Source organism: Apis laboriosa, unplaced genomic scaffold, assembly GCF_014066325.1.
Source record: "Apis laboriosa isolate Shangri-la unplaced genomic scaffold, ASM1406632v1 scaffold49_cov149, whole genome shotgun sequence".
NCBI classification, from domain to species: Eukaryota; Metazoa; Arthropoda; class Insecta; order Hymenoptera; family Apidae; genus Apis; species Apis laboriosa.
In genome coordinates this window covers 1,901,646-1,928,083 of record NW_025223500.1, presented here as the reverse complement: position 1 = coordinate 1,928,083, position 26,438 = coordinate 1,901,646, and the positions used below count along the sequence as shown (strand labels likewise).

The following is a 26,438-nucleotide window of genomic DNA, read 5'->3' as shown; positions in this document are numbered from 1 at the left end:
TGAATATTTTAATATTTTGTTAAAGAACATGTATATAGCTAACTAATTTTTCTATGATTATTTTATTTTAAATTATGAACTCTAACTTGTTTTTTAAAATATTTATATAGAAATTTTACAAATTTTGAAAAATAATTCTAATTTTTTAAAAATTATATATTAATTTTATAAAAATTTTGTAAAATTACGTATTAAAATTTATACATTAAATTTAAAAGATAATTTTAATGTTTTTTATTATAAAAATAAAATTGCTATTTAGAACAACCAAAATTTTACATATAAGGTTTATTAAATATTTTTTTTATGTACATTATATTTCTGACATATTTGTGTTATCTATACAGAATTGCTTTCATATTGCGACATAGGTCGGCAGATAATTCATTTTCAAATATTTTCTTTTCCTCCGTTTTCATTAAATAACAAGCAGAAATTTATAAACAAGCAACATTCAAATAAACTGCTCTAAACAGTATTGTTATTCGTTGCGAGTAGCACCGTTTAATTTATATTTAAGTCATAATAATTAATTTAATTTTCACTGGCATTAAGAAAATTAAATCCTTATGTTTCTTGAGATTATTTACAATGTAAAATATAAATATAATAATAATATGAAACGTTTGACCAAAAATGATATAAAAAACATCTTTAAAACAGATTTAAATAATTTCAATGGATAGATTGGAAATTTTTCTTTGAAACAATAACATAAGAAGATACAAAACACTTATTTCATTAAACTCATCAAATACAATCACTGATTAATGTGATAATGTGATATATATTTCTATATGTTCCATTATTTGAACTTGTTTTAATGTTAAATTTTTATCAAAAAAAAAAAAAAAAAAAAAAAAAAANTAAAAAAAAAAAAAAAAAAAAAAAAAAAAAAAGATGGATAATTATCTCTACAAAGATTAATATAAACATGTGCATAAAAAATTAGGAGAAACATAATAAAGTATTTCGCAAAAAAGCTTTTATTTACATTTGTTCATCTTTCTTCAGCGTTGTTTTTTTTTTTAATCTAAAATTGCAATAAAATCCCACAAAACCGATCGCATTCATACTGATCACCTTTTTGTTGTGGAATGTTTTATATAATAAATACAGCTTCCGATATAAATTAAAAACGAGTCTGCATTTACAACTGAGGATGATTGAAGGAGGGAAGAATAGATACATGTATGTAATGAATGTGAAAGTGTATGATTGTGAAGTGTGTACATGAATACTCATGCGCTCATATGCGCATGTATTATGTCTGTTTACATGTGAATCCCGGTCGCATCGAATAGAATCTGCAGATTCTATCACAACAAACTTATATCTACTCACGACGAGCCCGTATACCTTATTTACAATGTCCATATAAACATATACATCGCGCTGACTCATTAACTTATTATTGATATTAGGAAGTGAAGAAGATAGAAAATAGTTTTGTACCTTAGGTTCAATGTGAAAAAAGACTGCGTGCATGTGCACGCGAGTGTATATGCATTGATGAAAAAATTATTAAAATTAAAAAAAAAAAAAGAGAAGAAAAACAAATGGAATTACAGAGATGAAGAAAAAAAAATGAAAGAAAAAAAGAAATGAAAGAAAAATAAGAAAGAAGAAAGGAAAATATATAACGGAGGAAATAGAAAAAATATGCTGGCCTGTGCGTGAAGTTCTATTCTTCGTATAGGGAGTCTCCGACGCGGAGAGGAAACATCGTTACATCGTGTTTCGTCGCTCGACATTGAATTAACAGAAATCGCTGATATCCGTCCCTACGCGAGCGCAGTAGCATCTACCGGCTACATCGACGTAACTTAATATGTAACAGGGAATTCTTAATCCAACCCTTAAGTGCTAAATCAATCTTACAATTGGACTGAGTGATAAATTATTATCGACTGTACAATGCCGTAAAAGTCTTCTTTTCTTCATCAACTTTTTCATCATATTTTTTTCTTCATTTTCAACATTATTTTCATATTTAATTTCTTTCAACTTTATAACGAAAATAAAAAGAAATTGTACATCTCCGCTTGTTGCTTGGAATTTTCATAGAATTACTACAAATTTTTCGAGTTATTTTTCGTTCATTTTCATTCGTTTTATTTGGACCACGTTAATAAATTTCCATTTTTTATTAAAACTTTTTTTAGCTTTTATTTTTCATTATAAAACATACTTCCTGTTGATCGCAAAATGATATGCCGTGGAACACGTGCATGCATGATCTCGAGGAAGTATACGTATCGGTTAAACAAGTGATAAAATGATGTTGAATACTTTGAATTTAATTAAGAATATGTTGTTTATATTTTTATTAATTAAAATTTAACAATGCAGAAAAATTCGAGTATTCGTTAAAATAGTGCTATTAAGAAGATTATCTTAAATGTTATAAAAACTAAAAGAAATTATAAGAAAAATAAATTATTAAATAATGTATCAATATGTATTCACAGAATCATTATAACTTGTCATCAAATCACATGTTATACCGATACGTTCCACAGCCGAGTTTTTTTCACTACTCGAAGAAAGAAAAATAAAAGAAAATTTATTTCCTTCTCTCTTTTTCATTGACAATATACAATCGTTTGTTTAAATCACATGAATCTTAATAAGTACCAAATGCCTAATGTACAGTTCGAGATACCCTGAACACTACCCACGTTAAGGTAGAGGAAAGAAACTCTGTTATCGAGTTCTGCGTATACATTTCTCCATTTTTTTATACCATTATTTTTTCTTCTCTGCCTCTCGATCACGAACTTTGAAATAAATATTATGAATACCATGAACAGCAAAAGTTCGGCTCAGATGCAGATGCGAAGCGGGAGATTGCAAATGGCAAGTTTCTTAATTTTTTTTCAAATTTTCGCTTTAGGTTTCGTTTATACACAAGGACGTATCTTACAGAGTAAAGATAAAATTTTTCTGTTTCTTCGAAGTTGTTTAGACCATTAGCCGCCTGAGGGAGCCACAGAATATTTTATATCTTCATTGACGATCTCCTTTGATCGTTAATCTGTAACAAAAATATAAGAAAACAATTGTGGAAAACTTATAAAGATCATATTTTCTTCTTTATGATAAATACGATCGTAATTTTAAATTTACCAAAAGGAAAAATTTTCCTGTTTACATACATAAACATTCCTGTTTATCTCCGACATCATTAAAAATATATATAAAATCTTTTAAAAGCATATCGTTAGGAAAAGTTAAGCTGTGTGCGTACACTCGTTAATTCATTGTTTCTATTAAATTATTTTTAACGCTGTCATACAAAAGCAATGAAAAGAACTTTAACTTCTTGTAGGTAAATTCTTTTATCAACTTCTTATAAAGAAAAAAGGCGCGGAACTTTTAACGATTTAAATAGCCACGTTTCCAGCTACCTATTCTTTCATTTTAACCAAATTAGCTTGTATTATGTATCAAACGCTTTTATGATTCTAAAAAATTCGCATAAAAGTGTTCTTTATCACTAACTATATGAAGTTTCATATTCATTTTATATGTTGTACAGCTGTTAGAAATTTTTTTTTGTAACATCTCATATAAAAATAAAAATACTTTTAATTTCTGATCTAAAACTAATATTGAAATTATTACAAAAATAATTGAAACATCACAATTCATCATAAACTATATAATAAAAAGCTGTATACTGATTTTCTTCATATATTTATCTTTTCTTTGATTTATTTCTAATTTTCAATTAAACTCACCAAATTAATGGAAATAAGAAGTTATCATTTGGAACACTTGGAACAATAGACTTTTACGTGTTGATATACAATTGATGATGAGCTTGATGTTGACTCTGAAGTGGATGTTGCAATGAGTGTTGATGTTGATGTTGATGTTGATGAGGATGTTGATGCTGTAGCGTTGGGTGTCTCGTATTGAATCTCACGCTTCCGGTCAACGAACTTCCTCTACCATGGGTTCCAACAACGCTTGGTGTGTCAGATAGTTCGTCATCCTCAGCTCCCAGGCTACGGAACCTTACGAAACCATCTTCAGCGACGAGCATCGTTGAACCAGTGGTCGGGGTTTGTTCATGAACACCACCTCCACTACTCTGCTGCACCGGTGTATGTCTACCACGACTTTCGGAGTTTCTTAGAGTTTGTATCCCATTACCGTGTCGGTTTAACGAGCCACGACCTTCGTGTGGGAAATGGCCCATAGTGCCTGATTTGCGAATGGAATGCCTTTCAAAAGTACCTACGACAATGATACATATTATTAAACATACTATAGTTTCACAATTGAAAAAGGAATCATTTTTTTTTTTTTTTTTTTTGTTTCATTATGGTTCGTGATATATATCTCGTTTCGCAAATCTAGAATTTTTTTTGGGAATTGAAAAAAAAGTTTCATTTACGAGGAAAAGAAGAAATATTACTTTTGAGATGTTAAGATAATCTTAGAAACAGGAATAGATGAATAATTACTATTCAAGAATATGAAGGAATTTGAAATTTGAATTAATGAAATTGTTTAATTAAATTGTCAAAATTTCAATCAATCTTTTCGAAATATAAAGGCAAAAGATATTTTAAATATTTGATCATAAAATTATTTTTCAACATTAAGTCTTCAGGTGTGTAGCTTTAAAAAGACAGAATCACAAATAGAAAAAAATCAATGTTCTCAGACAATATGCTATTCCGTTCGCACCACCTTAGAGGTAATAATGTGCCGATTAGAAGACAAAGTGTAGAAAGAACTGCTGATTTTGAGGTTTCAATATTGTATTAATATCGCGAGTCAGCGTTTTGAACTCTTCCCAAGACACATTAATTGAAATTGCACATTGCACGATAACCTAATTTATATCATTTCATATATTATGAGATTATTAAAAAAAAATAAAATAAAATTAAAAGATTTCTAATCAATTTTAAAAGGATGAATTCAAAGAACAACTAGATTGATAAAAACACTTCAAAGAAATTTCTACTATTTTTTAAGTACTAAAAAAAAATCTAATTAAAATTATTACCTTACATTACTTATGTTTCATAAAACAAATTTATAAAAAAAAATTTGATCAAATGAGGCATATACAAGACATATAATATATAATTTTATAATTTCTCATAAAAATTGAAAAATAATCAAATTTTAAATTCTAATTTTCAATTACATGGCATAAAAATATAAAATAATCTTAAGAAAAGAAATTCACGTAAATGAGATATTCAGAAGTTGATAGATTATTATGAAAGTATAATCGCCATTTTAATATTGAAAAAAAGATATTCCCAGAATCATTAAGCTTTTTCACGAACCAAAAATGAGAAATAATTCTTTAGTTGATTCGGATTATCAATTACACGAAAGCGCGTGCGTACACGCGTGTCGATACCTGATATGTTCAAATGTTCGGGCAGCGTGTTCAGTGGGAAACTATCGTCATAAACCTGTTTCCCAGTCCTCATTGTGTAATTCTGGATCGCCTGGTTGGTACTGCATATAGCTGGGTAAAGCACGTCGTCCATATTCTCGGTGGAAGTCGAGCTACCGCATGGAAATAGAGCGAAGCCAGAGTGAACCGGGTGTTGTTGTAGCTGTTTCTCCCGTAACGGATACTGGGATAGACTAGCTACCCAGGCGAGGAGACCGCACACCGCCAATTCCAGCAATCTAACGGAGAATTGCCAGCCCCACCATAGCCATGGATACGATTGCGGTCGTTCCTGGACGTTACCGAAGATACCGTACAGCTGGACGAATCCCATCAAAATGAAGAAAAGAGCAGTAGCGATACTGGTTGTGATGGCGGTGCTCAAGGCCATCGTGGTAGGATCGGCACCGACTATGTGATTTGTTCCAGCTGTCTTGTTGTTCGTTAGCAATATTTGCGTACGTACCACACGATAAACATACATGTAACCAAGACCAAGTGTCACGCAGACAATGATGTAAATGCACTGACAGATCAACGGTAATATTTTCGCCTCATCCTGATATCCAAGCACGTGCGTAGACACGTGCAGGGAGACGCAAAGGACTACGTGAATCGTTGAAGACAGAACCAGCGCTGCTGGTGAGAGGAACCTGTTGTTCAACGAGGGCGCCTCTGAGCAATGTGCCAAGTATAGTACCAAAGTGGCGAACGCCGTCGATAATAACGGTGCCGGTAGGTACATGAGCACTCGGGATAAAGGCTCGGGCAGTGAACGGCCTAGATTATAAGCGTCATAAAATAAGTGAAAACACCTCAAGGTACATACGGTTGTGAGAAGCAAATGGACCGTAAGGAAGTACGATTGGGTGAGTAGATTCGTTGCCTCGTTGAAACGAACGATCTTGTAGATCGAATATAGGGCCATTAATGTGAACATAATTGCTGCGATATATACATGGAGGAACCAAGCGATCCGCCAGGTGGATTCAAGGGGATGCGTGTCGATCTGCGGGACAGTACGATCACCAGCTTCATTTGGCCTCTTCGGAGGTGGAGCAGGAGGTTGTGGCTGAGGATATGGAAGTCTTTCCGTATCCACGATCTCGATATTCTCCGTTTTGAAACCATTTTCATTCCTCAGACCATGGTAACTGTCGTCATCGTGTCTTTTGGTATTCGGCAGGTTGAAAATCGTCGGTTGCGTAACAGATTTGGAAGAATCCAATGTGCTAAATGTTCTGGCCGTTGTGGTGGATGGTGTGGTCATTTTTTCGGTGGTCGGGATCACCGGTGCATTTTGCGCAGGATTTTTCGTAGCCAGAGGCTTCAAAAGTATTTCTGGTATATCTTGTTTACGGCCATTGCTGCCCGATAATATTCTTGAGATGCTAGGATAATGCAGAGTAGGTACAAACTCATTGGTATTGTTTTTTCTGTCCGGCTCACTGGACTCTAATACATTCTGCTCCTTACTGGGCGTATTCAATGGTTTGTTTCTAGAATGAGAGTGTCTTTCTGGCACTTGAGAGGGACCCTGAAGATCAGGTGGCCTGATGGGTATTCTCTCATGAGCCGGGGTCCCGCTTGGCGGTGGTACTGGTCTCTTGAGACTCGAATGAACATCCGAGTTGGTTCCTCTCAGCGTTGGCTTATTTGCGAATGGATGAAGGTACTCGGGCGGTAAAGGAGGAGTGAAGAGGGCACGGGAAGGAGGAGCGTACGAAGGTAATTCACGAAAGGCTGGCGACATGGTCGCCCGAGGAACAGGAGGATACCTGACAGATGGTATCGACGGGCTCGTCGTTGTGGTCGTGGTGGTCGTCGTCAAAGGTGACGGTACCGTCGAAAGGGTTGTACTGGCCGAAACTTGAGCATCATAGGCTGGCACGCTGCGTTTAGTCGTTGCCGAGCTGTGCGCCACTTTGTTAAATATTGCCGCTAGATTTTTTTCTAGCGCGGTGTTATCAAGATTAAAGATTGGGCTATTAGGTCCACCATCGCCGCTCGCTGAACAAATCATAGTCGAGTAGGGGGACAATATCAGCGGTAATAACGGCAGGAAAAGCCGCATCATTGGGGTCATGATGATGTTTGGTAGCAGAACCTAAACCAGTACGGACAACCGTAAAATTCAGTCGAACATCGGTTCATTCCATAACCAGAAGTAGGAAACGAGAGAGCTTGCTGGCACACACGCGACAATGAATGCGGTTTTTCAACGCTTTTAAGGACACTTGTGAAGACGTCTATGTATCTTCTTTTAATCCCTATACTTTCTCTGTTCTCTGGCCCTGCGTGTTCTTTATAAATTTCTTTGTCGATATTACAATTGCAGGCCAGCTTTGAAATAAGTCTTGTTTCACGTGCAAGGAAATCAAATATTACATTCCTAAATGTTGTTGCATGATGGTGGCGGTGACGATGGCGGGTAATTTAAATCTTCTTAACACAGTTTCTATCGTTGCGGCGTTGTTTATCAATGGCATTTATTGCATTTCCACTCTTTAGAAATTATATCACTGGCCTGATCTTTGGATGCGATTTTATGGTCAATTTATTTCGTTCTTTCAAGCAGTTGAATTTTTCTTAAATTCTGCTTTGAATTTTCTTTTTCTCTCTCTCTTTTTTTTTTAATGACTATATTTGTATATATATTTACATTTTATTAAAAAATTCTGCGAGATCAATTCGTCGATAAAAAAAATTAAATGGAAATTGAAAATTAATAGTGGACCACTGATATTTATACTGAAACTCGGGTTATTATGGCTTGCCCTCTTTCAATTGTATAGAAGCAATATATATACAGCAAATATAATACGTCACCAAAAACTGACCTTCCCTGATTTTCTCTATTTCTAATTATATATATTTATATGTATATTTATATATATATATATAGTAGTAGAAGAGGATTCCACATATGATCAACTATTACCGTTTCGTCTCTTCTACTTCCATTATATTATTGGGATTCAATAAGCCACGGATTATTTCGCCGTGATAACGACGTTACAACGCTGCCTTGTTCTCGAGGCTGGACTCGATTTAAAACCTATCTACTTTTACGGACGATAGAACGTCGGCGAACTTGTTAGCTGGGCTTAATCGGATATCATCATTGCTCGAAGCCATCCCAGATTCGCGAGAGCCTCGGGCGAAACCTGAATTCTTGAGGGTACATTTAATGTCTAGAATCACTCCTAGTTCCTTCTGGATGGGATGTTCTCGCATTTACCGTATCCATTCATTTCCTCGAAACGTGTGCGCCACTGTTTTCTACGTCTACCTTCTACGTCTCTTCTTCTACTATCTATCCCTTCTTCTCGTCTCTTTTTCTGTCTTTCACTTCTTTGTTATTCTATTTTTCTTATGCTTTTGTACACTTGCCGCTACCGATTATTTTTCGCCTTTTCCAATCTGTCTTCGTACGGTTATCATCTGTAAAAAATATTTTTCCGTTAATTTTTCTTCTATAATAATAGATTTGATGGCGAATTATAATTGAAAAGTTATTAAAAAAATATCATTTGATCAGTGAGGATTGATCATTCGGTTTATCATTTTGTTAATTGAGATAATTTTAATTATGATGAAATTTTTACTTTTTTACAATGTATTATTATTAATGAAATGTTTAATGATATGTTTAATATTATATTGCGATTTTTATTTATTATTTATTACTGAATTGAACATTTAATAACTTTTTGAAAATAAAAAGGAAAAATTTAATTTTTAACCAAGTTATGTATATATTTATTTCAAACGAATAGATGAAAAAACTTTGATAACACTCAAGGTTGAAAATATATTTTAATTTCCATTGTACAATAATTTTATATCATATTAAAATTAAATGCATAAATTTACAATATACTGAGTCGAAATAATTTTGACATAATTCAATTAAATTATAATTGAATTTTATCTACAATTTATTTTTGGATATTTGTTGATTTCGAATGAATGCGACAATGAAATTTTGTAATAAAATCCGGCACGGAAGATAATGCAGGTTATGATAACGAATTACTTTAGTAACCATCAGAGATAGAAATTTTATGACATATTTTGATTAACATGGTTGTTTTCAATCTCGAAGAGTTAATATAGAAATGCCATTACATTTATTTCCGCATGAAAATCTTTAATTAACCTTTAATAACATTTTGTAACAAGTGACTTCTTTGACATAATAATTTATCAACTAATAATATAATTACAACAAGTGATTTCTTTGACATAATAACTTATCAACCAAAGATATTAATAAATTATCGAGTTACGATCTATTAAAAAACAGTTTAATGTAATTTTAAAAATTATAAATTATATGTTGTGAAACACAAGATAATTTTTGTTAAGAATTAAAATTATCGATTATTTTTTAATTATTTTTTGTATTATATTATTTTTTATTTTCGTTTCATTTAATGCAAACTTAAATTGTTTATAACTTAATAATCTCAACAACATTTTTGTAATTTTTTTATAGATTCTAGAATTGATTCTCCAAAAATATCCTATAATTAATGTTCTACTAAATATTTAATAAATATTTATGTTGTAAAATAACGAAATTGATTAAAAAATCATTTGCATCGTTTGAATTAACTTTAATTATGAAAAAAAAGTCTTGATATAATAATTTCAGAATATATCTACTTGTAGTATATTTCATGCCATTAATTGGCAGAATAAAGAATTTTTTGTAACAAAGAAAAGACATCATACGAATAAACGAATAAATGGGTCATATAGCACAGAAATTAAAGATTGGAAGCGAGTTCTCAATATGGCACTAGTAAATGTAGGTCCTAGTGAAATAGCACTTCTATAGAATATAGAATATAGGGAACATAGATAAGGCACGTAACCCAATACGAAAAAAGAAGAAAAAGAACGTTGAAGTTCCACTTAGTCTCTCATCGATGATACAATACTGCAAGATCTGATTTAAAAAATTTAATTTTATGGTAACAATAGATCAAGTGATCCCAACTAATCCGAAATTTTAAATTTCAAATATATACAGCGTGTCAATATATTCGTGAAACATGTTTGAAGATTCTATAGATTCTATTCAATTTCAAAACAAAAGTTGATATATTGCTTATTTATTATGATATAAGCAATTTGAGGTTATGTTAGATAAAAGAAATAGAGTACAATGACAACATAACAGAGACAAATTCATTCCGTTTCGTTCTATCTTCTTGTTTCATCTAATACAAAATTAAATTGTTCATAATTTAATAAATAAGCATGAATTGATATATCAATGTTTGTTTGTTTGGCCTCTGAAATTGATATCTCTAAAGATGATAAAGATTTCCACGAATATTAATTATATATATAATATAAATATATTAATTTACCGTATAAATTAGACGGAAACCATTTAAATGTTAATTGAGTGAAGTTATACAAAAGTTGCGTATTACAGAAAATTGATCGACTTAAAAGAGAATATGGAATTGGACTAATGGTCATAAATCTTTACCAATTATAATAGTTCCTCGATAATACATCGGGATTTATTAACAAGGAAGATCACTGTTCTAGAACTGTCAGTGTTATCATATTTTTAATTCTCATTTACTCTTTTAGCGAGAATTATATACAATAAATCTAATTGTAAAAGATCAACAATATTCGCTTTATCCACAGTCTGAACTTATTTATTAAAACTAATTTTTCTTGCGAAAATAACGATATGTGCTCGAAATAATCGATGAGATTCGGTGTGAAAATCAAATTTTGTTAGCCATTTTATTTCATTCGGCACGCTCGAAACACTTATTCCGAGGCTCCATTTCCAAAAATTGGCAACGATAGCGATTAGTTAGAGAAACGTTTAACGAGTAAAAGTTTGAACATCAAAGCGGACCACTATTGTGTATAACAAAAAAACCGTTAGACGCTTATTCGATCGAAATAGTTTCAGGAAGTTGTACTAGATGGCTCTGCATCTCTTCTCATCGAGGCAAAAATCTATTATCGAGACATAATCGTACAAAGCTCGCCAACCGCGAAACGTATTTAACAGAAATACAGATTTTCATTTCAATAAATGATTGGGAATTCTCGTTTGCAATAGAATAAACGAGGAAAATTCGAGAGATATACAAAACAGTGTATAATGTGGGATATAACCTCGTAATCGATGATTAACGTGTTGCGTGGATTACATTCGCTCATGTGTAAGCACGGAAAATCACTATCGTATTAAACAACGGAAGCTTGGAGATCTCTGTTTGATTTTCGATGAAATTTCATTTTACTAAACACTAATTTACGTCTAACAAATTTGTCTGGTTGCCTAATTGAGAATCATATTCTCAAGCCAATGTACCTCAAGCTATGACTTGTGATCAAGAAGGTTAGAAAATAGTTTTTAAAAAATTATTTTTTTATTATTATATTATTATTTAAATTACAATGAAAATTTTCTATAATATAAGCATTTATTTATTTCAATTTTATCCGGAAATGAAATAAATTAAATCATAATTTATTGCTGTGAATATTAAAAAAAATATAGAATATCGTGATGATATGTAAATATTAAATATTTGCTATGACATAGATTTTTAATATTTTTATTATGCATGTATGTAGTTTCATCCTTAAAAATAAAATTTTATTAATTTATTTTATTTTAAATGAATTTTCATGTAATAATGAAGAGAGGTTATAGTTTATTTAGCTTATTATAAAAGTGAATCGTGTTTCAAAAAACATTGAGAAATATTGTGTTAACCACATTAACTTAACTAAACTATAATTCAAAAAAATGCGAGAGAGAAAATTTAATTTTGTTTAAAATCTCAAAATTTCAATCTCGATAATTGCATCGAATCATCTCTATTATATTCTATGCATAAAGAAATGAGAAAAATTCATCGGATTTTCCTCACTTAATTTAAATATTAGATCTTTTCATTATCTGTTAATTAAATTCTTATTGTATCAAAATATGATAAAACTTTACTTCAAATTTTCACCTTTTTGTTTTTAAGTTAAATTACTTTCACAATCGTTCTTATAATTTACGAGTAAAATTTTATTTCATAAAAACCCATCTGAATAAAGATAAAATCATTCAAAATTCTCATAATAAAGATTTATATGAAACATAATTATTTCCAACAATGATCGTGGTATTTATGGCTTTGTTATCCAACATAAATATAAATAAACGATAAATAATTGCAAAAATATACAGGATGACGAAAAAACTTTAATTAGAATAAATACTACTTATTAAATGAAGAAAAAGTTTCTAATAAACGTGATTAGTTTGAATTATTAATAAAATAACTTTAAAATAATTTTTCATAATATTTATTAGGATTTGAAATGATTTCAACAACAATGCTGAAATGATTTCAACAACTTTTTTCTTTATAAAAATTTCTTGTTTTGGTTTTGTCGATGATGAGTTATTAATGAAAAATACCGATTAATTACAGAGAACTCTCATGTAGCGTTGGGTATGCGTCGCTGGCTCGAACAAACAAGTCGAAGTCAAATATGTGTTGAACTTTTAATTATTCAACACATTTATTCGAAACATGTTATTTCAACTTGTTCGTCGAATGAGTTATTGTTATTTTTCATTAATAACTTGTTAATAAAATTGAAACGAAAATTTTTGCAAAAGTTGTTTGAAATCACTTTAGAAATTATCAATTGTTGGTTGATTTCTAGGACATTTATATGTGTATTCTGGGATGCATTGCACGAGTAAATATAATTGGTTAGTTTTTATCAATAATATTGCAATTACGTAAAGAAAATTCTTTTTTAAGAAAAATTTCATAAAATTGGAATCAAAATGTAAATATCTTAAGGAAAAATGTTTAAATATTAAGGAATAGATTTTTAAATATTAAAAAATATTACATCATAAATAATACTCGAGTATTATTATTGATAATTATACTTATTAATTTTTTTTTTGTATTATTAATATTATACTATTAGTTAGAATAAAGTTTAGATAATTTAATTCTGCAACTTCAAGAGAATTACGAAGAAAATTATATGTGTATATATTTCGTGAGATATTCCAAAATTTCGAGGCCTCGAGGATTGAAACATGGTTCGAGAATATTCGGATATCGGAATCCGATAGAATTTTGTTTCGTGAAACTGTCTTACAATTAGAATAAACTGCCGATATACCAAATGGTGCTCTGCTCTTATTATTGATCACGTGACTCGTAACTTAGATCGATGATTGCTTATTTAATATCTTTGAAAATAAAATGTACAAGAAAAAATAAAATAAGTTACAATAATATGATTATTTTTTCTGGATTATTAACGATTGAAATAACAATTTTTATTTATGTGATTATATTTGCAAACTTGTCGAAAAGTTGAAAAAATTTGATCAAAATGTACTATAATACAAAGTGAAATTAAATGAATTAATTGAAATCTGGTTCTTTATTTTTCAATTTGGAAAAAAATAGAAAAATCAATACAACATAAACTAAAATTCATTTGTTATAAATAATTTTTGTTACAACATATTCATAAATTGGAATCGAAAGATTTAAATGAAAAGCAGCTTAAAGAAATATTTGTATGATTTAATATTTTTTATTTGAAATTTTATTTGAAAACGATATAAACGATGCGCATACGTTGGTTTTTTGAAAACAAATAATCATTATTCTTTATAAACTGGCATTTATTTAGAATTATAATGCAATTTATCGACTCTGATTTAACGATTAATTTAGCAAAAATATATACATATATATTATACTCTATAATATATAATATTCTGTATTTGTTAATTTATGCATCTCGCGTTTCACTCATTATTGCCAAACTGTATTTTCTTATTGTTCTAATTGTATCCTTGATTAATTTCAAATCTTATAGAACTAAATATATTTAACTCGATTTATTTATAGAACAAATAACTTGTATAAACAATTTTCTTTTACAAGTTGCATTGTGATCTAATAAAAAAAATCTAATAAAAAAACATTTCTCAAAATGTTAAACCGCTTATGTATACGACAGATTTTCTACCAAGTTACACCGACTGTTTAATGTGCTAACCATGTTCCTTAAATAACATCAGCGATGAGAAGTACATCCTGAAAGAGTGTTTTTTAAAGTTACTATAAAACAAAAGCAATCTTTATATTGAACGTTTAAATATTTTGGTTTCGAATTGTATTTTTGGATCGATCTTCCATAAAATCTCAATTTCTTATAAAAAAGTTTCAGTCTATATGAAAAAGTAGCTCTCGTTTTGACAAAAAAACATAAGGGTCAGAATAAAAAAAGGAAAAAAAAAGAAAAAACAATCATACGCGAATCATTAAATAGCAGATGCACAAAAAGAGACTGATTTCCGTTAAAAAACGGCTATTATTAATTGAAAATAATAGCTTGAAAAATGGATTTTGGCATCACGAATATATTAAATATCAAAAAATAGGTTCGAGTCAAAATATCTCTTAAATCAATTTTATACGCTTTGTTATCCCACTATGTAATTCGAAATCCACAATAAATCAGAGCTCAATTTTTTTTGTTTTTGATGTTCATTTTTTATTTATGAAACGTAAGTAAAAACAATCATAAGCAATTATTGGCCGGTAATATCGGTTACGCAATTATCTCTTTTAATTATTCTTCTTTCCAATAGCTGGCGCTTTTTGTACGATTACGAGACGCAAATGTCGACGCACACAATGTTTATTTCCCTATATATACACGTATATATAATACACGTGCCATACGCTCGCACTAACCAGTTAACCGCGATCGAGAGACGAGTAAGCGAATAGTTAAAGTCACGCGAGGAATTCAACTCTGCAACGAGACGAATGAATGTGTATGCGGACGTGCACAAACCTGATGCACCGCGGGGATTAACAGCGTTCACTTTCACGTGCAATTATCTGCTTTTACGAGTGTGTCTCTCGGGAAACATTATCGCGCGAGGTAGTAACGATAGTCCTCTTGTTTCTCCTTCATAGAGGGGACAAAGACGAGAAATGGATGGTTAAGACTTGGTTGGTGGGCGAGAAATTTTCCAATTCCACTTTGTTAGTTGTAACAGGTTGTTTTCTCGTGCGATCGAAACGTTTACACGCGATCATTACTTTATTTCCGCGCAGCACGAGCGCCTAGGGAATTTTGTTTGAAGAAATGCAAGCGCGAGATACGTACCGCGCGATATATATAGATATACACGAATTTTAGAGGATATAATATTAACGTTAAACGAAATGCAAAAAAATTTTTTTTACACTTATTTTTCTACACTTTTTTTTTATTGATATATAAATTGATATGTAAATTGATTTTGTTTTATTTTATTTTTTCTTTTTTTTTAAATTAAGCTATTTTTTTTTATAAAATTTTACTGATTGGTAAAAAAGACCTTATTATTTAAAGTATTAAAGCTATACATATAGATTTCATATAGATATTTATAGTATATTTATATTTGTATAATTTTTCACGATAACGCGAAATGACTTCTTCGACTATTTTATTCATTTATCAACTTATACCTACAGATTATCATCTATTTAGAAGTTTGAAAAAAATAAAATAACGAGAAGAAAAAAGCAAAACTGAATTGATTAATTAAGAAAGAAGAACCTATGAATCTCTTTGAAATTCAAGATTAAAAAACTTTCTCTTTACTCACGGAAATATATGAAGGTTAATGAAATATCCTATGACAAACAAAAAATGGTAAATTAAGTAATATTTCAATAGTTGTTATATAATAAAAAGAAATTCGCAGATATACTCGCGGCACAATACGAAACTATAGTATAGTGTGAACAGTTTAGAAACTTTAATGTATCACGTTTCACATCGAAATTCCCTAGAAACGACAGATTGTCATCTCTCACGAAACAAACACGAATTCTGTTAATTGGCAATTTCGCTTTCTCCAATACAAACTTTCTCAACTATGGATATTCATGAGGACTTAAACTGTTCTCATTTTCGTTATTATTTCATTTTTCCTTATTTTCATCTTGGTCCATCGACATCATCTTTCCTATTTAACGGTTTATGCCCTTTCTCTCTCTCTCTGTCTCTTTCTATACGGTTATGTTCGTTTTTTTTTTAACTATCCCATCTCCCTCGTTCCCCCGTTCGTTGTATTTGCAATGCATACCGAGGAGAGGTCTTGCGCTACCCCATGGAAGATTATCCCTGGGGTATAATAAAAATTTTTCTTTCCAGATGCTACCAGACAAAATTTCCTTCGTAATGGAAGTCACTCTATTATCTTACCTTGGATAATTAGGTCGAACCGCTCTAGGTATTTTTCTTCCCCTCCAATCTTCCCCTCCATTCTACCCGTTTAACGCGCGGACACAGCATTGCAGCGAGAATAAATTCAGATGTGAATTAATGCGAGCGGAAAACTTAATGGAGATGACTCAGGTGGATCGAACTGTGGATTACTTTCGCTGGAAATATAAAATTATGTAGAAATTCGTTTGACGTCCTGTTTTATCAGACGTTGATCTTCAATTTTTCACCAGCCATAGAATATTATAAACACAAAAAAAAGATAAATTGCCCTTCTCACTGTTCCTTTTCAAGATGTATTTTCTAAATTATTATATAAATTTTTCATCGTAGAGAAATGAAGGAATATAAATTTTTTTTAAGAAAAAAAAAAAAAAAAAAAAAAAAACTACACTACAGCTAGTTTTTCAAAATATTACCTTATTTTCACATTTTCGTTATCTATAAAATTGTAATACAATTCGTTGCGCGTTGCACAATTTTGATTTTAGTTTGGAAACGATTGCTTCCGTTCAAAATATTTTTTTATCCGCGAATATTCCGAATACACCGGTATCACGTAACGATAAATATAAATTTTGAATTTTTTTCGATTATTCCACGAATTTGAAAGAAAATTTTTATTCGAATTCCATACTATATGATATACAGTTATAAATAAAACTTGTTTCAAGCTTTTCATAACATTCGCTATTATTATTATCAACGAATAAAATCGAATCGAATTTCAAATTATATTTCTTTTTCTCTCTTTTAGTTTAATTTAATTGCCAAGTCACATACATTTTATAATATGTTATATATATCATAATATATTTTGCCAATTATAAAAATATAAATTAACACAGTTGAAAAGGTTATATTTTATTACTTTGTATTCACCCGGTATATTATCGTAAGAGAATATACTTGGACAATTATTTTAGACACCGAGGTAAATAAATTGTTCGAAACGTTCGTCGAAGTAATTATGTGATACAATTTCACAGTAGAGAATACCGATCTGAAATGTAACTAAGAGAGAAGAACTAGAGAGATAACGTCGACATGAACCTCTGCACAACTTTATACTATCCATTGGCACGCCTAGTTTTACATGTTGGGAAAAAGTTATACTTAAAGTTAAAAAGAAATCCAGAGATGAGATAAGAAGATTTATCCGTGGCATTAGACGAGTTAAATTGAGGATAACGTTCTCAATTCTGCGATGATCGAAATTTGACGTTCCGCAGAGCCATCTATATCGACTAATAATAATTAGAAAAGACGAGTTTTGAGTGAAATTTCGATCTATCCAAGTGTGAAAACTTCATTTTAACAAAATTGCATGCAGTCGACCGACGAAAATGTATCTGCCAATATTATCGATCGATAGATATGAAAAATAAAAAAGGAAAGAAAAAGAGAGAACGAAAAAAATATTGAACGGGGAGATTAATATAGAAAAAGGGATGAAAATTTTCTATCATTAAAATTTAAAAAATTGAACCAACTTGAACAACAATTATTGTTTTTTCTACATATTTAAATACTTTTTTCTTTTATTTCTAATCATGAAAAATTATTATGAAAAATAATATATATATATATATATATGTACAATTTAAATTCTAAAGGAAAAAATATTTTCCTCGTTTATAAAATTAAATCTGTAATATATTTGCCTCGTGTTAATTGTTATAGATCTCATATAGTTCATTGTTTATGCCGTTTAAATCAGAAACGTATTCTTTGAGACAATTAAAAACCAGTTAACGGTAGTTACACAGCTCAGAACGAATGGCAATATCAGAAGTACGTTAATAATTTCGTTTTTGTGCCGAGTGATACACCGGGTGGAGATAATTAATTACACCTGGAAAATAATTAACTGCGCCATTGCAACTGTGCTCTAATGAATTCACGGTACATTTACTTTCGCAACGAATTATTTCCCTCTAGTAAAGGGAAGGAGGGAGAGGTTAGAAGATGGGAGGGGTAGCAGAGAAGAAGGAGATGGAGAATAAGGAGAAACGAGAGGAGGATGCTATATAGCAAAAAGGCGTCACTTCTTTTGAAAAACAAAGGCATCACAATGGGCGCGCACAATGGCACGAAGCTCGCCCGAGTAATAAAATTAAACTCACTTCAATTTAAACTCTCTTTTGTAAACTTTCACGGAATGATTTTAAAGCGCCGCAAGAATCATCGTAATCGTGCTACGAAAGATAAGACATTCCCTTTCTCTCCTTCTCCATTCCTTATTCCTTCCTTTCTCTTTCTATTGTCTGCTTCCTTCCATTGATAGAGTCCATTCCTTTTTTCCTTTTGTTATAAAAAAATAAATGTTCGTTCATTTGTCAAATAAATTTAAATTTCACAAATATGAAAAAAATCTTGTGAAGATGAAGATTTGAAATTTTATTCGAAAACTTCATTCATTCAAAATAGCGAAGTACAATTCCTTTCGTATGTTATTCATGTTCGTAATTTAAATTTTACGAATACGAAAAAATCAGAAATAAAAAAAAATAAAAAGAAGAAAGAAAGAAATAAGAAATAAAAAATATCTATGACAATAACAATCTAAAATTTTATTTAAAAAAATTATATGTATGTAATGTAATTTTTCTTTCACATATTGAATAAAATGCAATCTGTATGTTATTGGATCAAAGGGTGTTGACATTTAATGCTATTATTTAACGTCATAATATAGAACCACAGATTGTGCTAGATTATACTAGTTCATCCAGCAGTATATGTTACTGTACGTGACCAAGATGCCATAGAATCACGTGTGTCGTAATCCTCTTTGCTCTCAACGTGAAAATGGGCCACTGATTGGAGAAGTCGGCGTAAAAGCGCCTCGTTACGCACAAGGAGCCTTTTAAACATGGGTCATGTCAGATTACTACGTTTATTTATAGACCGACGAAAAAAATTGATCGTGAAATCGATCGAACGACTCAGTTTCGTCCAGTTTCGAACTTTACAATCGAAGTGGGCCTTTTATATTTACATTGCCTTTCTTTCTTTCATCCATAATATCGAATGAAATATTTCTAATTTTTTTTCCAACTTATTTGCAATTATATTTTTATATTGATTTCTTCAATATCTAGAGAAGTTGATTTGACGACCGATTTTTACGTTTCCGGTATACATATAGTAAGAGAGGAAACGATAAAAGGTGATACGGTACATACGAGTTTAGTTCAGAAAGTTTTTATCGCCCAAAGTTGCCTGATACCGTGAATTTCAAAATTCTCTCAATTCAAAATAAAGATACAAATAGATGGATAGAGATAGACAGAGAAAGAGAGAATACTTGTCCATAAAACGAATAATAATTAGACCCAAGTATATATATATTGTTATTATACGACGATAGAATTTAAAAAAAAAATTTATTTTACACGCAAAAAAATTTCGTTTAATTTATTTCTACAAAAATAACGAGAATATTATTCTTGTATAACGACCTACATGTAATTACGAGACGTACTTTCATTGATGGTTCGATTTTAAGCAAAACCTGATACGGTTTAACCGGTTTCAGTCCGTGACACGTGCCAATAAAATATACACTTGCTTATGCAGTATCATTCAAAAAACATCAATGAGAAAAATTTAATTTTAAATGTGAAACAGGCTTTTGTACCAGTATTTAAACATTATTTACATATTCGAAAAATATCCTCGATAAACATAACCTATTATTTTTTTTCAGATATTTTTAATTATTCTTGCAAACGATTATCGAGCGAATAATAAATCTTCGTACGAATTCAAGGACTATTTCACTTGTGACACATTTTTACGAGATCTTTATAATCCTAGTTGACGGCTTGACATACCATTTGCGGATCATTTCACATCGATTCGTTGCTGTCGATGCGTTTCTCTATTGCAAATGCAAACATTTGCTCGCAATCGTTTATATTCACTCACGCTTGGCGATATTAGCATTGTCAAGGAATGTGTTGTCGGTATTCGTAAGTGCAAGATGTCGTTAAATCTTAAAGAAAATTTAAATGAGAATATTAGCGATCATTACTATTATTAACGATTCATATAATCAGTATATATAATCGAAGTAAATCTTCAATCGTAAAAAAATAAAATATATCATTAAAAAACTAACTTTAATTAATGATTCAAAAACGAATAAAACAAACTAACATGATCTACAATTATACAATTGTCATTTAAAATACATAATTCATATGAAATGTTTCATGAGATAGAAAAATAGTTGTACGACGAAAATAGGTTAGAAACGTGCTCCTACTAACTTATATTTTCTCGCATCTCTACTCTAATAAAAATGAATTATTATATCACGAAAATGTTTATCGCCAGATAACGCCAGATGTCGCCAACTGTCCTAATTCTTTACGCGCACACCAAAGATTATTTAGGTGACCGAGGCACATCAATTTGAACTACATTACACATGGCATTAAAGCTCTTACTGCGTGAGCTTGGCCGTCAGTTTATAAAACCACGAAACGGTGTGTAAGCGAGTCGATACATGGCAAGCTTTCCAAGCATAAAAGCCCATTGCGTTTTACTTACGTTTTCACTGGTCAGAGAGCCATCGCCGACCGGGTTTTATTAAACCATCGTTTATATGGGAGGGGGGAAGGGGGGTTACACATACACAAGGCAACGAATAGCTTTTTTTGCCTAGTCATTATACGTTTCTACCTCGATTTATCAATTGCTCGGAAAGCTAGACGAAAGTTGAACGAGAATCAACCTTCCCTAAGCCTATATATAATATACTGCCATCGTATCTGAATTCAAAACGCGTTTGTATTTCAGAATTAATTTTTTATAGCTTATGCTAATTAATTCATAAAACAAATAATACGCGTGAAATTTATTGAATCGAAAATTCTTTAAGTTATTTTTTTCCTTATTTTCTTTGGCGATGTTATAATAAAAAAAACTATTGAAAAATATTTTGAACTGATGTTACAACATGACAATATACCATTCGTTTGATATAAAAATGTATTTTGATCAATTGATGCAATCTGATCGGATTGAATTGCCGATCGGGTTTTTTCAAGAAATAGTGTGAAAAACAAATGGAAGAAAATAAATATTATAATTTTTTTTTTTGCACTAAAAAAAGTGTCCTATTCTCGTAATTTTTAATATATATATTTTTTAATTCGTATAATTTATGAATATATCAGTTTTAATTCATAAAATAAAACTTTTAAAAAAGTGTATTTACATTTTCTAGAAAAATGTGACTTCTTTTGAGCATAACAATATCCGTTTAATCTTTGCGTTTTAATCAAAGAATTAATTGAATAAGGTTTATTAATGGAAATGGTTTTTTTAAATTTATTTTTGTAAAACGATATTTTCATTCCGCGATTTTATTCCAATAAATACATATGAATACTAGTGTCCATGTTTTAAAAATAACGCAAATTAAAATATAGATAAATTAATACGCGCGTAATTAAATATATGAGCACTTTTATACCCGTATAAAATAATTAAAAATAAACGAATAATACTATTATCTATTAAATACACGTGTCAAATAAAGATTTCTAAGAGAAAACCAAACCAATTGTTATTTTTAACAATTTACAATTTATTANAGATTTCTAAGAGAAAACCAAACCAATTGTTATTTTTAACAATTTACTGTATTTTAAAGATCGAGAAAGTACGTCTTATCTATTTTCCTATCTACTTTCGATTTTTGTCTATTGTTTTCGAACTCGAAATCCATAATAAATATATTATATTTATTATATTTATATATATTAATTGTGCAAAGAAAAAAAATTGAAACTAAAACATGTTAATTATTCGAGAAATTATTCATCAAAATCGAAAGAGAAAAATATTGTTTATAAACAGGCATTTTATAAATGCCTCAAAAACTGAAATTTTAAGAAACAAAGATAACTTTGCGACAATTAAGGACAGAAAGTACTTAACTATTGTACTTATAGTATTAATTGGAAAGATGATGACCTTAGATCTTAATCACATTTATGATTCAATCCAATGACACAATGCTTTGCATTTTCTATAAATAATAATAATTATCTCGATTATTTTTCTAAATTACACAAATATATGTATTATAATATTCCTCAACGAAAAAAAACTCGTTGAACAACGAGCTAACGCTGAAAACGTATAAGACGGTAATTTGATCGCGGATCATTTCGAGGAAACAGGATATAATTTTCAAGGAATATATTTCGTTACAGCAAAGACCGGGTAATTGAGTTAACTGACCAAGAAGATGTGCACGGTGAAAAGTAAGCTGAGACCTTGATGGTTGGGGGTGAGGATAGTGACGAGCCAAGTTTGGGCCAACTTTGGATCAGGTTCGGGGCAGAAACCTGACAGAAACGAGGCATAGACGAGCTAGAGAAACGAGACTCTTTTCTCTCCTTGTCGCCTTATTATAAAATTACACAATTATTTGAAAATACAATGCCCACTATATTTTCTCTTTCCTTTTCTTCTCATACCATATCAATTAGTATTTAGTATTAGTGTTAATTAGTATTATAGTATTAGTATTAATTAGTATTCAATATACGTATGCAACAATCATAAAAAAATGTTACAAATTGTTTCTTCTTTTAAATTAGTACAAATACATGATCTATTTTAATTAAATAAAACAAGAATAGTCCTTCATCAAAGATATATGATTAGTTTTTTTTTTTTTTTGAATCATCTAAAGAGTATCTTTATTTCTTTTCATTTTGTTCAAATGATCTTCATAAAAACATTGAAAACATTTTTTTTTATTCTACATTTGAGATATTACATGGAGTAAGAAGAATAAATTTCGTAGAACATTCTACATAATGTGTAAGCGTATATATATATATATATATATATATAGCGCGGATATAAACGTTTTACCTTCAATCACGAAAATTGAAATCAAGTCAATTTAATTTATTATCATATTAAATTAAAAAATATACGTCGCGTGACGCACAATATCGGTGATAAATCTGATTTAACACCGTTTAAATTTTCTAGAGATTCGTGTGTGTATACGGATCACGGGATCGAGATTCTATTTGTCGTCATGGCACGTACTGTTGACCGTGTTAACTTATTACAGATCGATCGAACGGTAATAAAATCAAACCGCGCTTAATGAACAATAGTTATAGCAAACTGACGTTATCGATACACAGGTGGCAGCACTGTCGTTCGGGATACGACATTTCGTTTATTGCATTTCGTCGTTAAACAATATTTTGCAACAATATAAGTCTTATATATTAAAGGGGGATTCATCCTCCAAAAGATGTCCTAATTAAAATCTCAGCGCTACGATACGTCTAGTGATTTTCTTTGCTCATAAATAACAGGTTTTCGAGATATCCTTATGATCCATGAGAAATTATTAATTATATCGATCGTGCCAATCTGTATTCATCTATAATCGAGTCCCAGTCGATAAGATAATTTATGGCTGTTTAATGTAAGTCGATATTTTTCTTATCGAACGCGTCCAAGGTATCAAATCTTCGGCGATTGAACACTGGAAGTTGCAAGTTCCCGATCTATACTTCCTTTATTGATTTTTGATATTCGTAAATCGAGCTCCTCGAGGAAGTTTGAATTGTCGACAAAGAACGAAAGAAAAATATGAGGAATATAAAAATATGAAACGAAAGAACAGATTAAATACGTGTTAATGCGTGTTAATATCGTTAACTAGCATTTTTGAGGTTAGGATAATTGCAAAGTAATGTTGTTGAATTATTTATAAAAAGATATTATTCTTTTATGTTGATGATTTTTTGAAAATCATCGCTCTGAGTTGCGAAACATTTCTTTTAGGTTAAGTTAATTTTAATCAGGTTCATTATTACAGACAATTAATGGCCGACCGCCTTCACAGCAGCCAGATTAAGAAAACTAGTTCAAACCTAATGCAAACTATTAAATCAGCCAACAGTTAAATGAGTTTTTATTTAATTTTGGTTTGAGCTGAAATTGCGAACTTAAAATCAACATAAATCTGTTTAATTTTTGATTTAAGATTTATATTAGATTTAAATGAATTATTAATTGGATTAGATTGATAACTTTTCAATAAACAATCATCCCATCACACTATTTGATGCTGATATTTTATATAATATAAAATATATCGAGATTAAAAGATGTACCTTTTTGTAAATATTTATCGTAATATTTTTATAATTATTGCAGAATTATTATATAATTTTTTTAGTTTAGTCTAATGTTTAGAGGATTATTGGAACACAGAATCCTATTAAAAATGAGATTACATATCTTATTTTGAAATTTAAGCATTTTTCTTTTATTATATTCCGTGCTATTACAATATTGAGAAAAAAAATATTTCGAAAGAATAATTTATTTAATTATATTTTCGTTTATTCCGATCATTCTTTGAGAAATTTTTATTCGATTCTTTATTTCTTTAAATAAGAAATTTTTGCAAAATTTTTATTGCTAATTAGTTAGTATATTTTTTTATATTACAGTTATTTTTATCAACATTTTTTACTTCCAGTAATAAAAGGATTCAAATTCGTTAGAAAGGGACGTCAATTCGACGTGACCAGATTGTGAATAAGAACACGTAAAATGCAATATCTTCTATGCCAATAGTTCAATATACGTCTAGTATTTTCCGTCATCACGAACGTAAAATTCGACGAACGTATATAAGTTGTCCTTCTATGTATTCCAATATTAAGTTACTATGGACGACGACATCCGTTACAACATTCGTAGTTTCAACCATCGGGTTCTAATTTTATATTATAGCATATCTTTTCCGGATCTTGATAAATTCACTCATCATTCGAATGAAATTTCCATTCATTTTACTTATATTTTATATTTATTATAGATAAAATTTTCAAAAATCGAAGATAAGCAAAGAAAATATAATAAATATTTATATTACGTATTAATAAAACACAAAATAATTAATAATTTAGAGGGAAAAACATTTTCACAGGAAACGAGGAGAACAAATGATCGAACGAGTGGAACAAGGTCCAATCGTGTATAAGTAAATAAAACATCGAGAGAAAAAAAAAAAAAACGTTATAGATGAAAAAGAAGAGTAAATAGGGAAAGATAAACAGAGAGAAACAATTTCGAGAAAATGAGAAAACGTAGTAACGAAAGAAGAGTGGAGATGGAGGAGAGGATAGGGGGGATGGAAGCAAGAGAGAAAGCTGCCGATACGCAACTTGTAGGGATAGGCTACGTTTACTTTATATCTACAGTGCATACAGAGAGCGCAGACAGGTTTTATTAACCCCGTTGACTACTCCTATGAACGTGTACCCTCGGATATATGCGCTTTTCCTACGAGTTACTCCTTCGATGTTCAACCTGAAGCCGCACGACTGTATATACCTTGCAATCGATTGTTGCTACGATGCTACGCCACACACTATATATCTCCTCCTCCTCCTCTTCTTCTTCTTCTTCCCCCACTCCGCTTCCTTCCACTTTCTCCACTCCTCTTCCTCGTCCTCCCCCTTCGCGCCTTCCTTTTATCTCTCTTTCGTATTCCCTTTCATTTCCCTATTTCTCCACCAACCAACGATGGATTTCTTCCCCCTCTTCCAGGTATCCGCGCATTCCTTTCCCACGAGCTATGAATTTGCTTTTGATGATATTGTTCTTGCGCCGCTTG

General features: G+C 30.4%; 1 protein-coding gene and 1 long non-coding RNA gene across 2 annotated transcripts in view; one reads left to right on the top strand and one right to left on the bottom strand.

Annotated features, from left to right (window-relative positions):
• Positions 1-970: 970 nt before the first annotated feature.
• Positions 971-26,438, bottom strand: part of LOC122716783 — a 102,964-nt gene continuing 77,496 nt past the window's right edge. Inside the window, exons 3-5 of the mRNA XM_043940164.1 lie at positions 5,393-8,875; positions 3,744-4,245; positions 971-3,037 (exon numbers count right to left, since the gene is read on the bottom strand). Coding sequence (XP_043796099.1) covers positions 3,797-4,245; positions 5,393-7,517 — 2,574 coding nt within the window. The 5' untranslated portion in view covers positions 7,518-8,875 and the 3' untranslated portion in view covers positions 971-3,037; positions 3,744-3,796. The remainder of the gene's footprint in view (positions 3,038-3,743; positions 4,246-5,392; positions 8,876-26,438) is intronic.
• Positions 15,264-17,535, top strand: LOC122716784. The gene is made up of 3 exons (XR_006347092.1): positions 15,264-15,486; positions 15,997-16,177; positions 16,682-17,535. It is a non-coding gene; the product is annotated as an uncharacterized LOC122716784 (long non-coding RNA).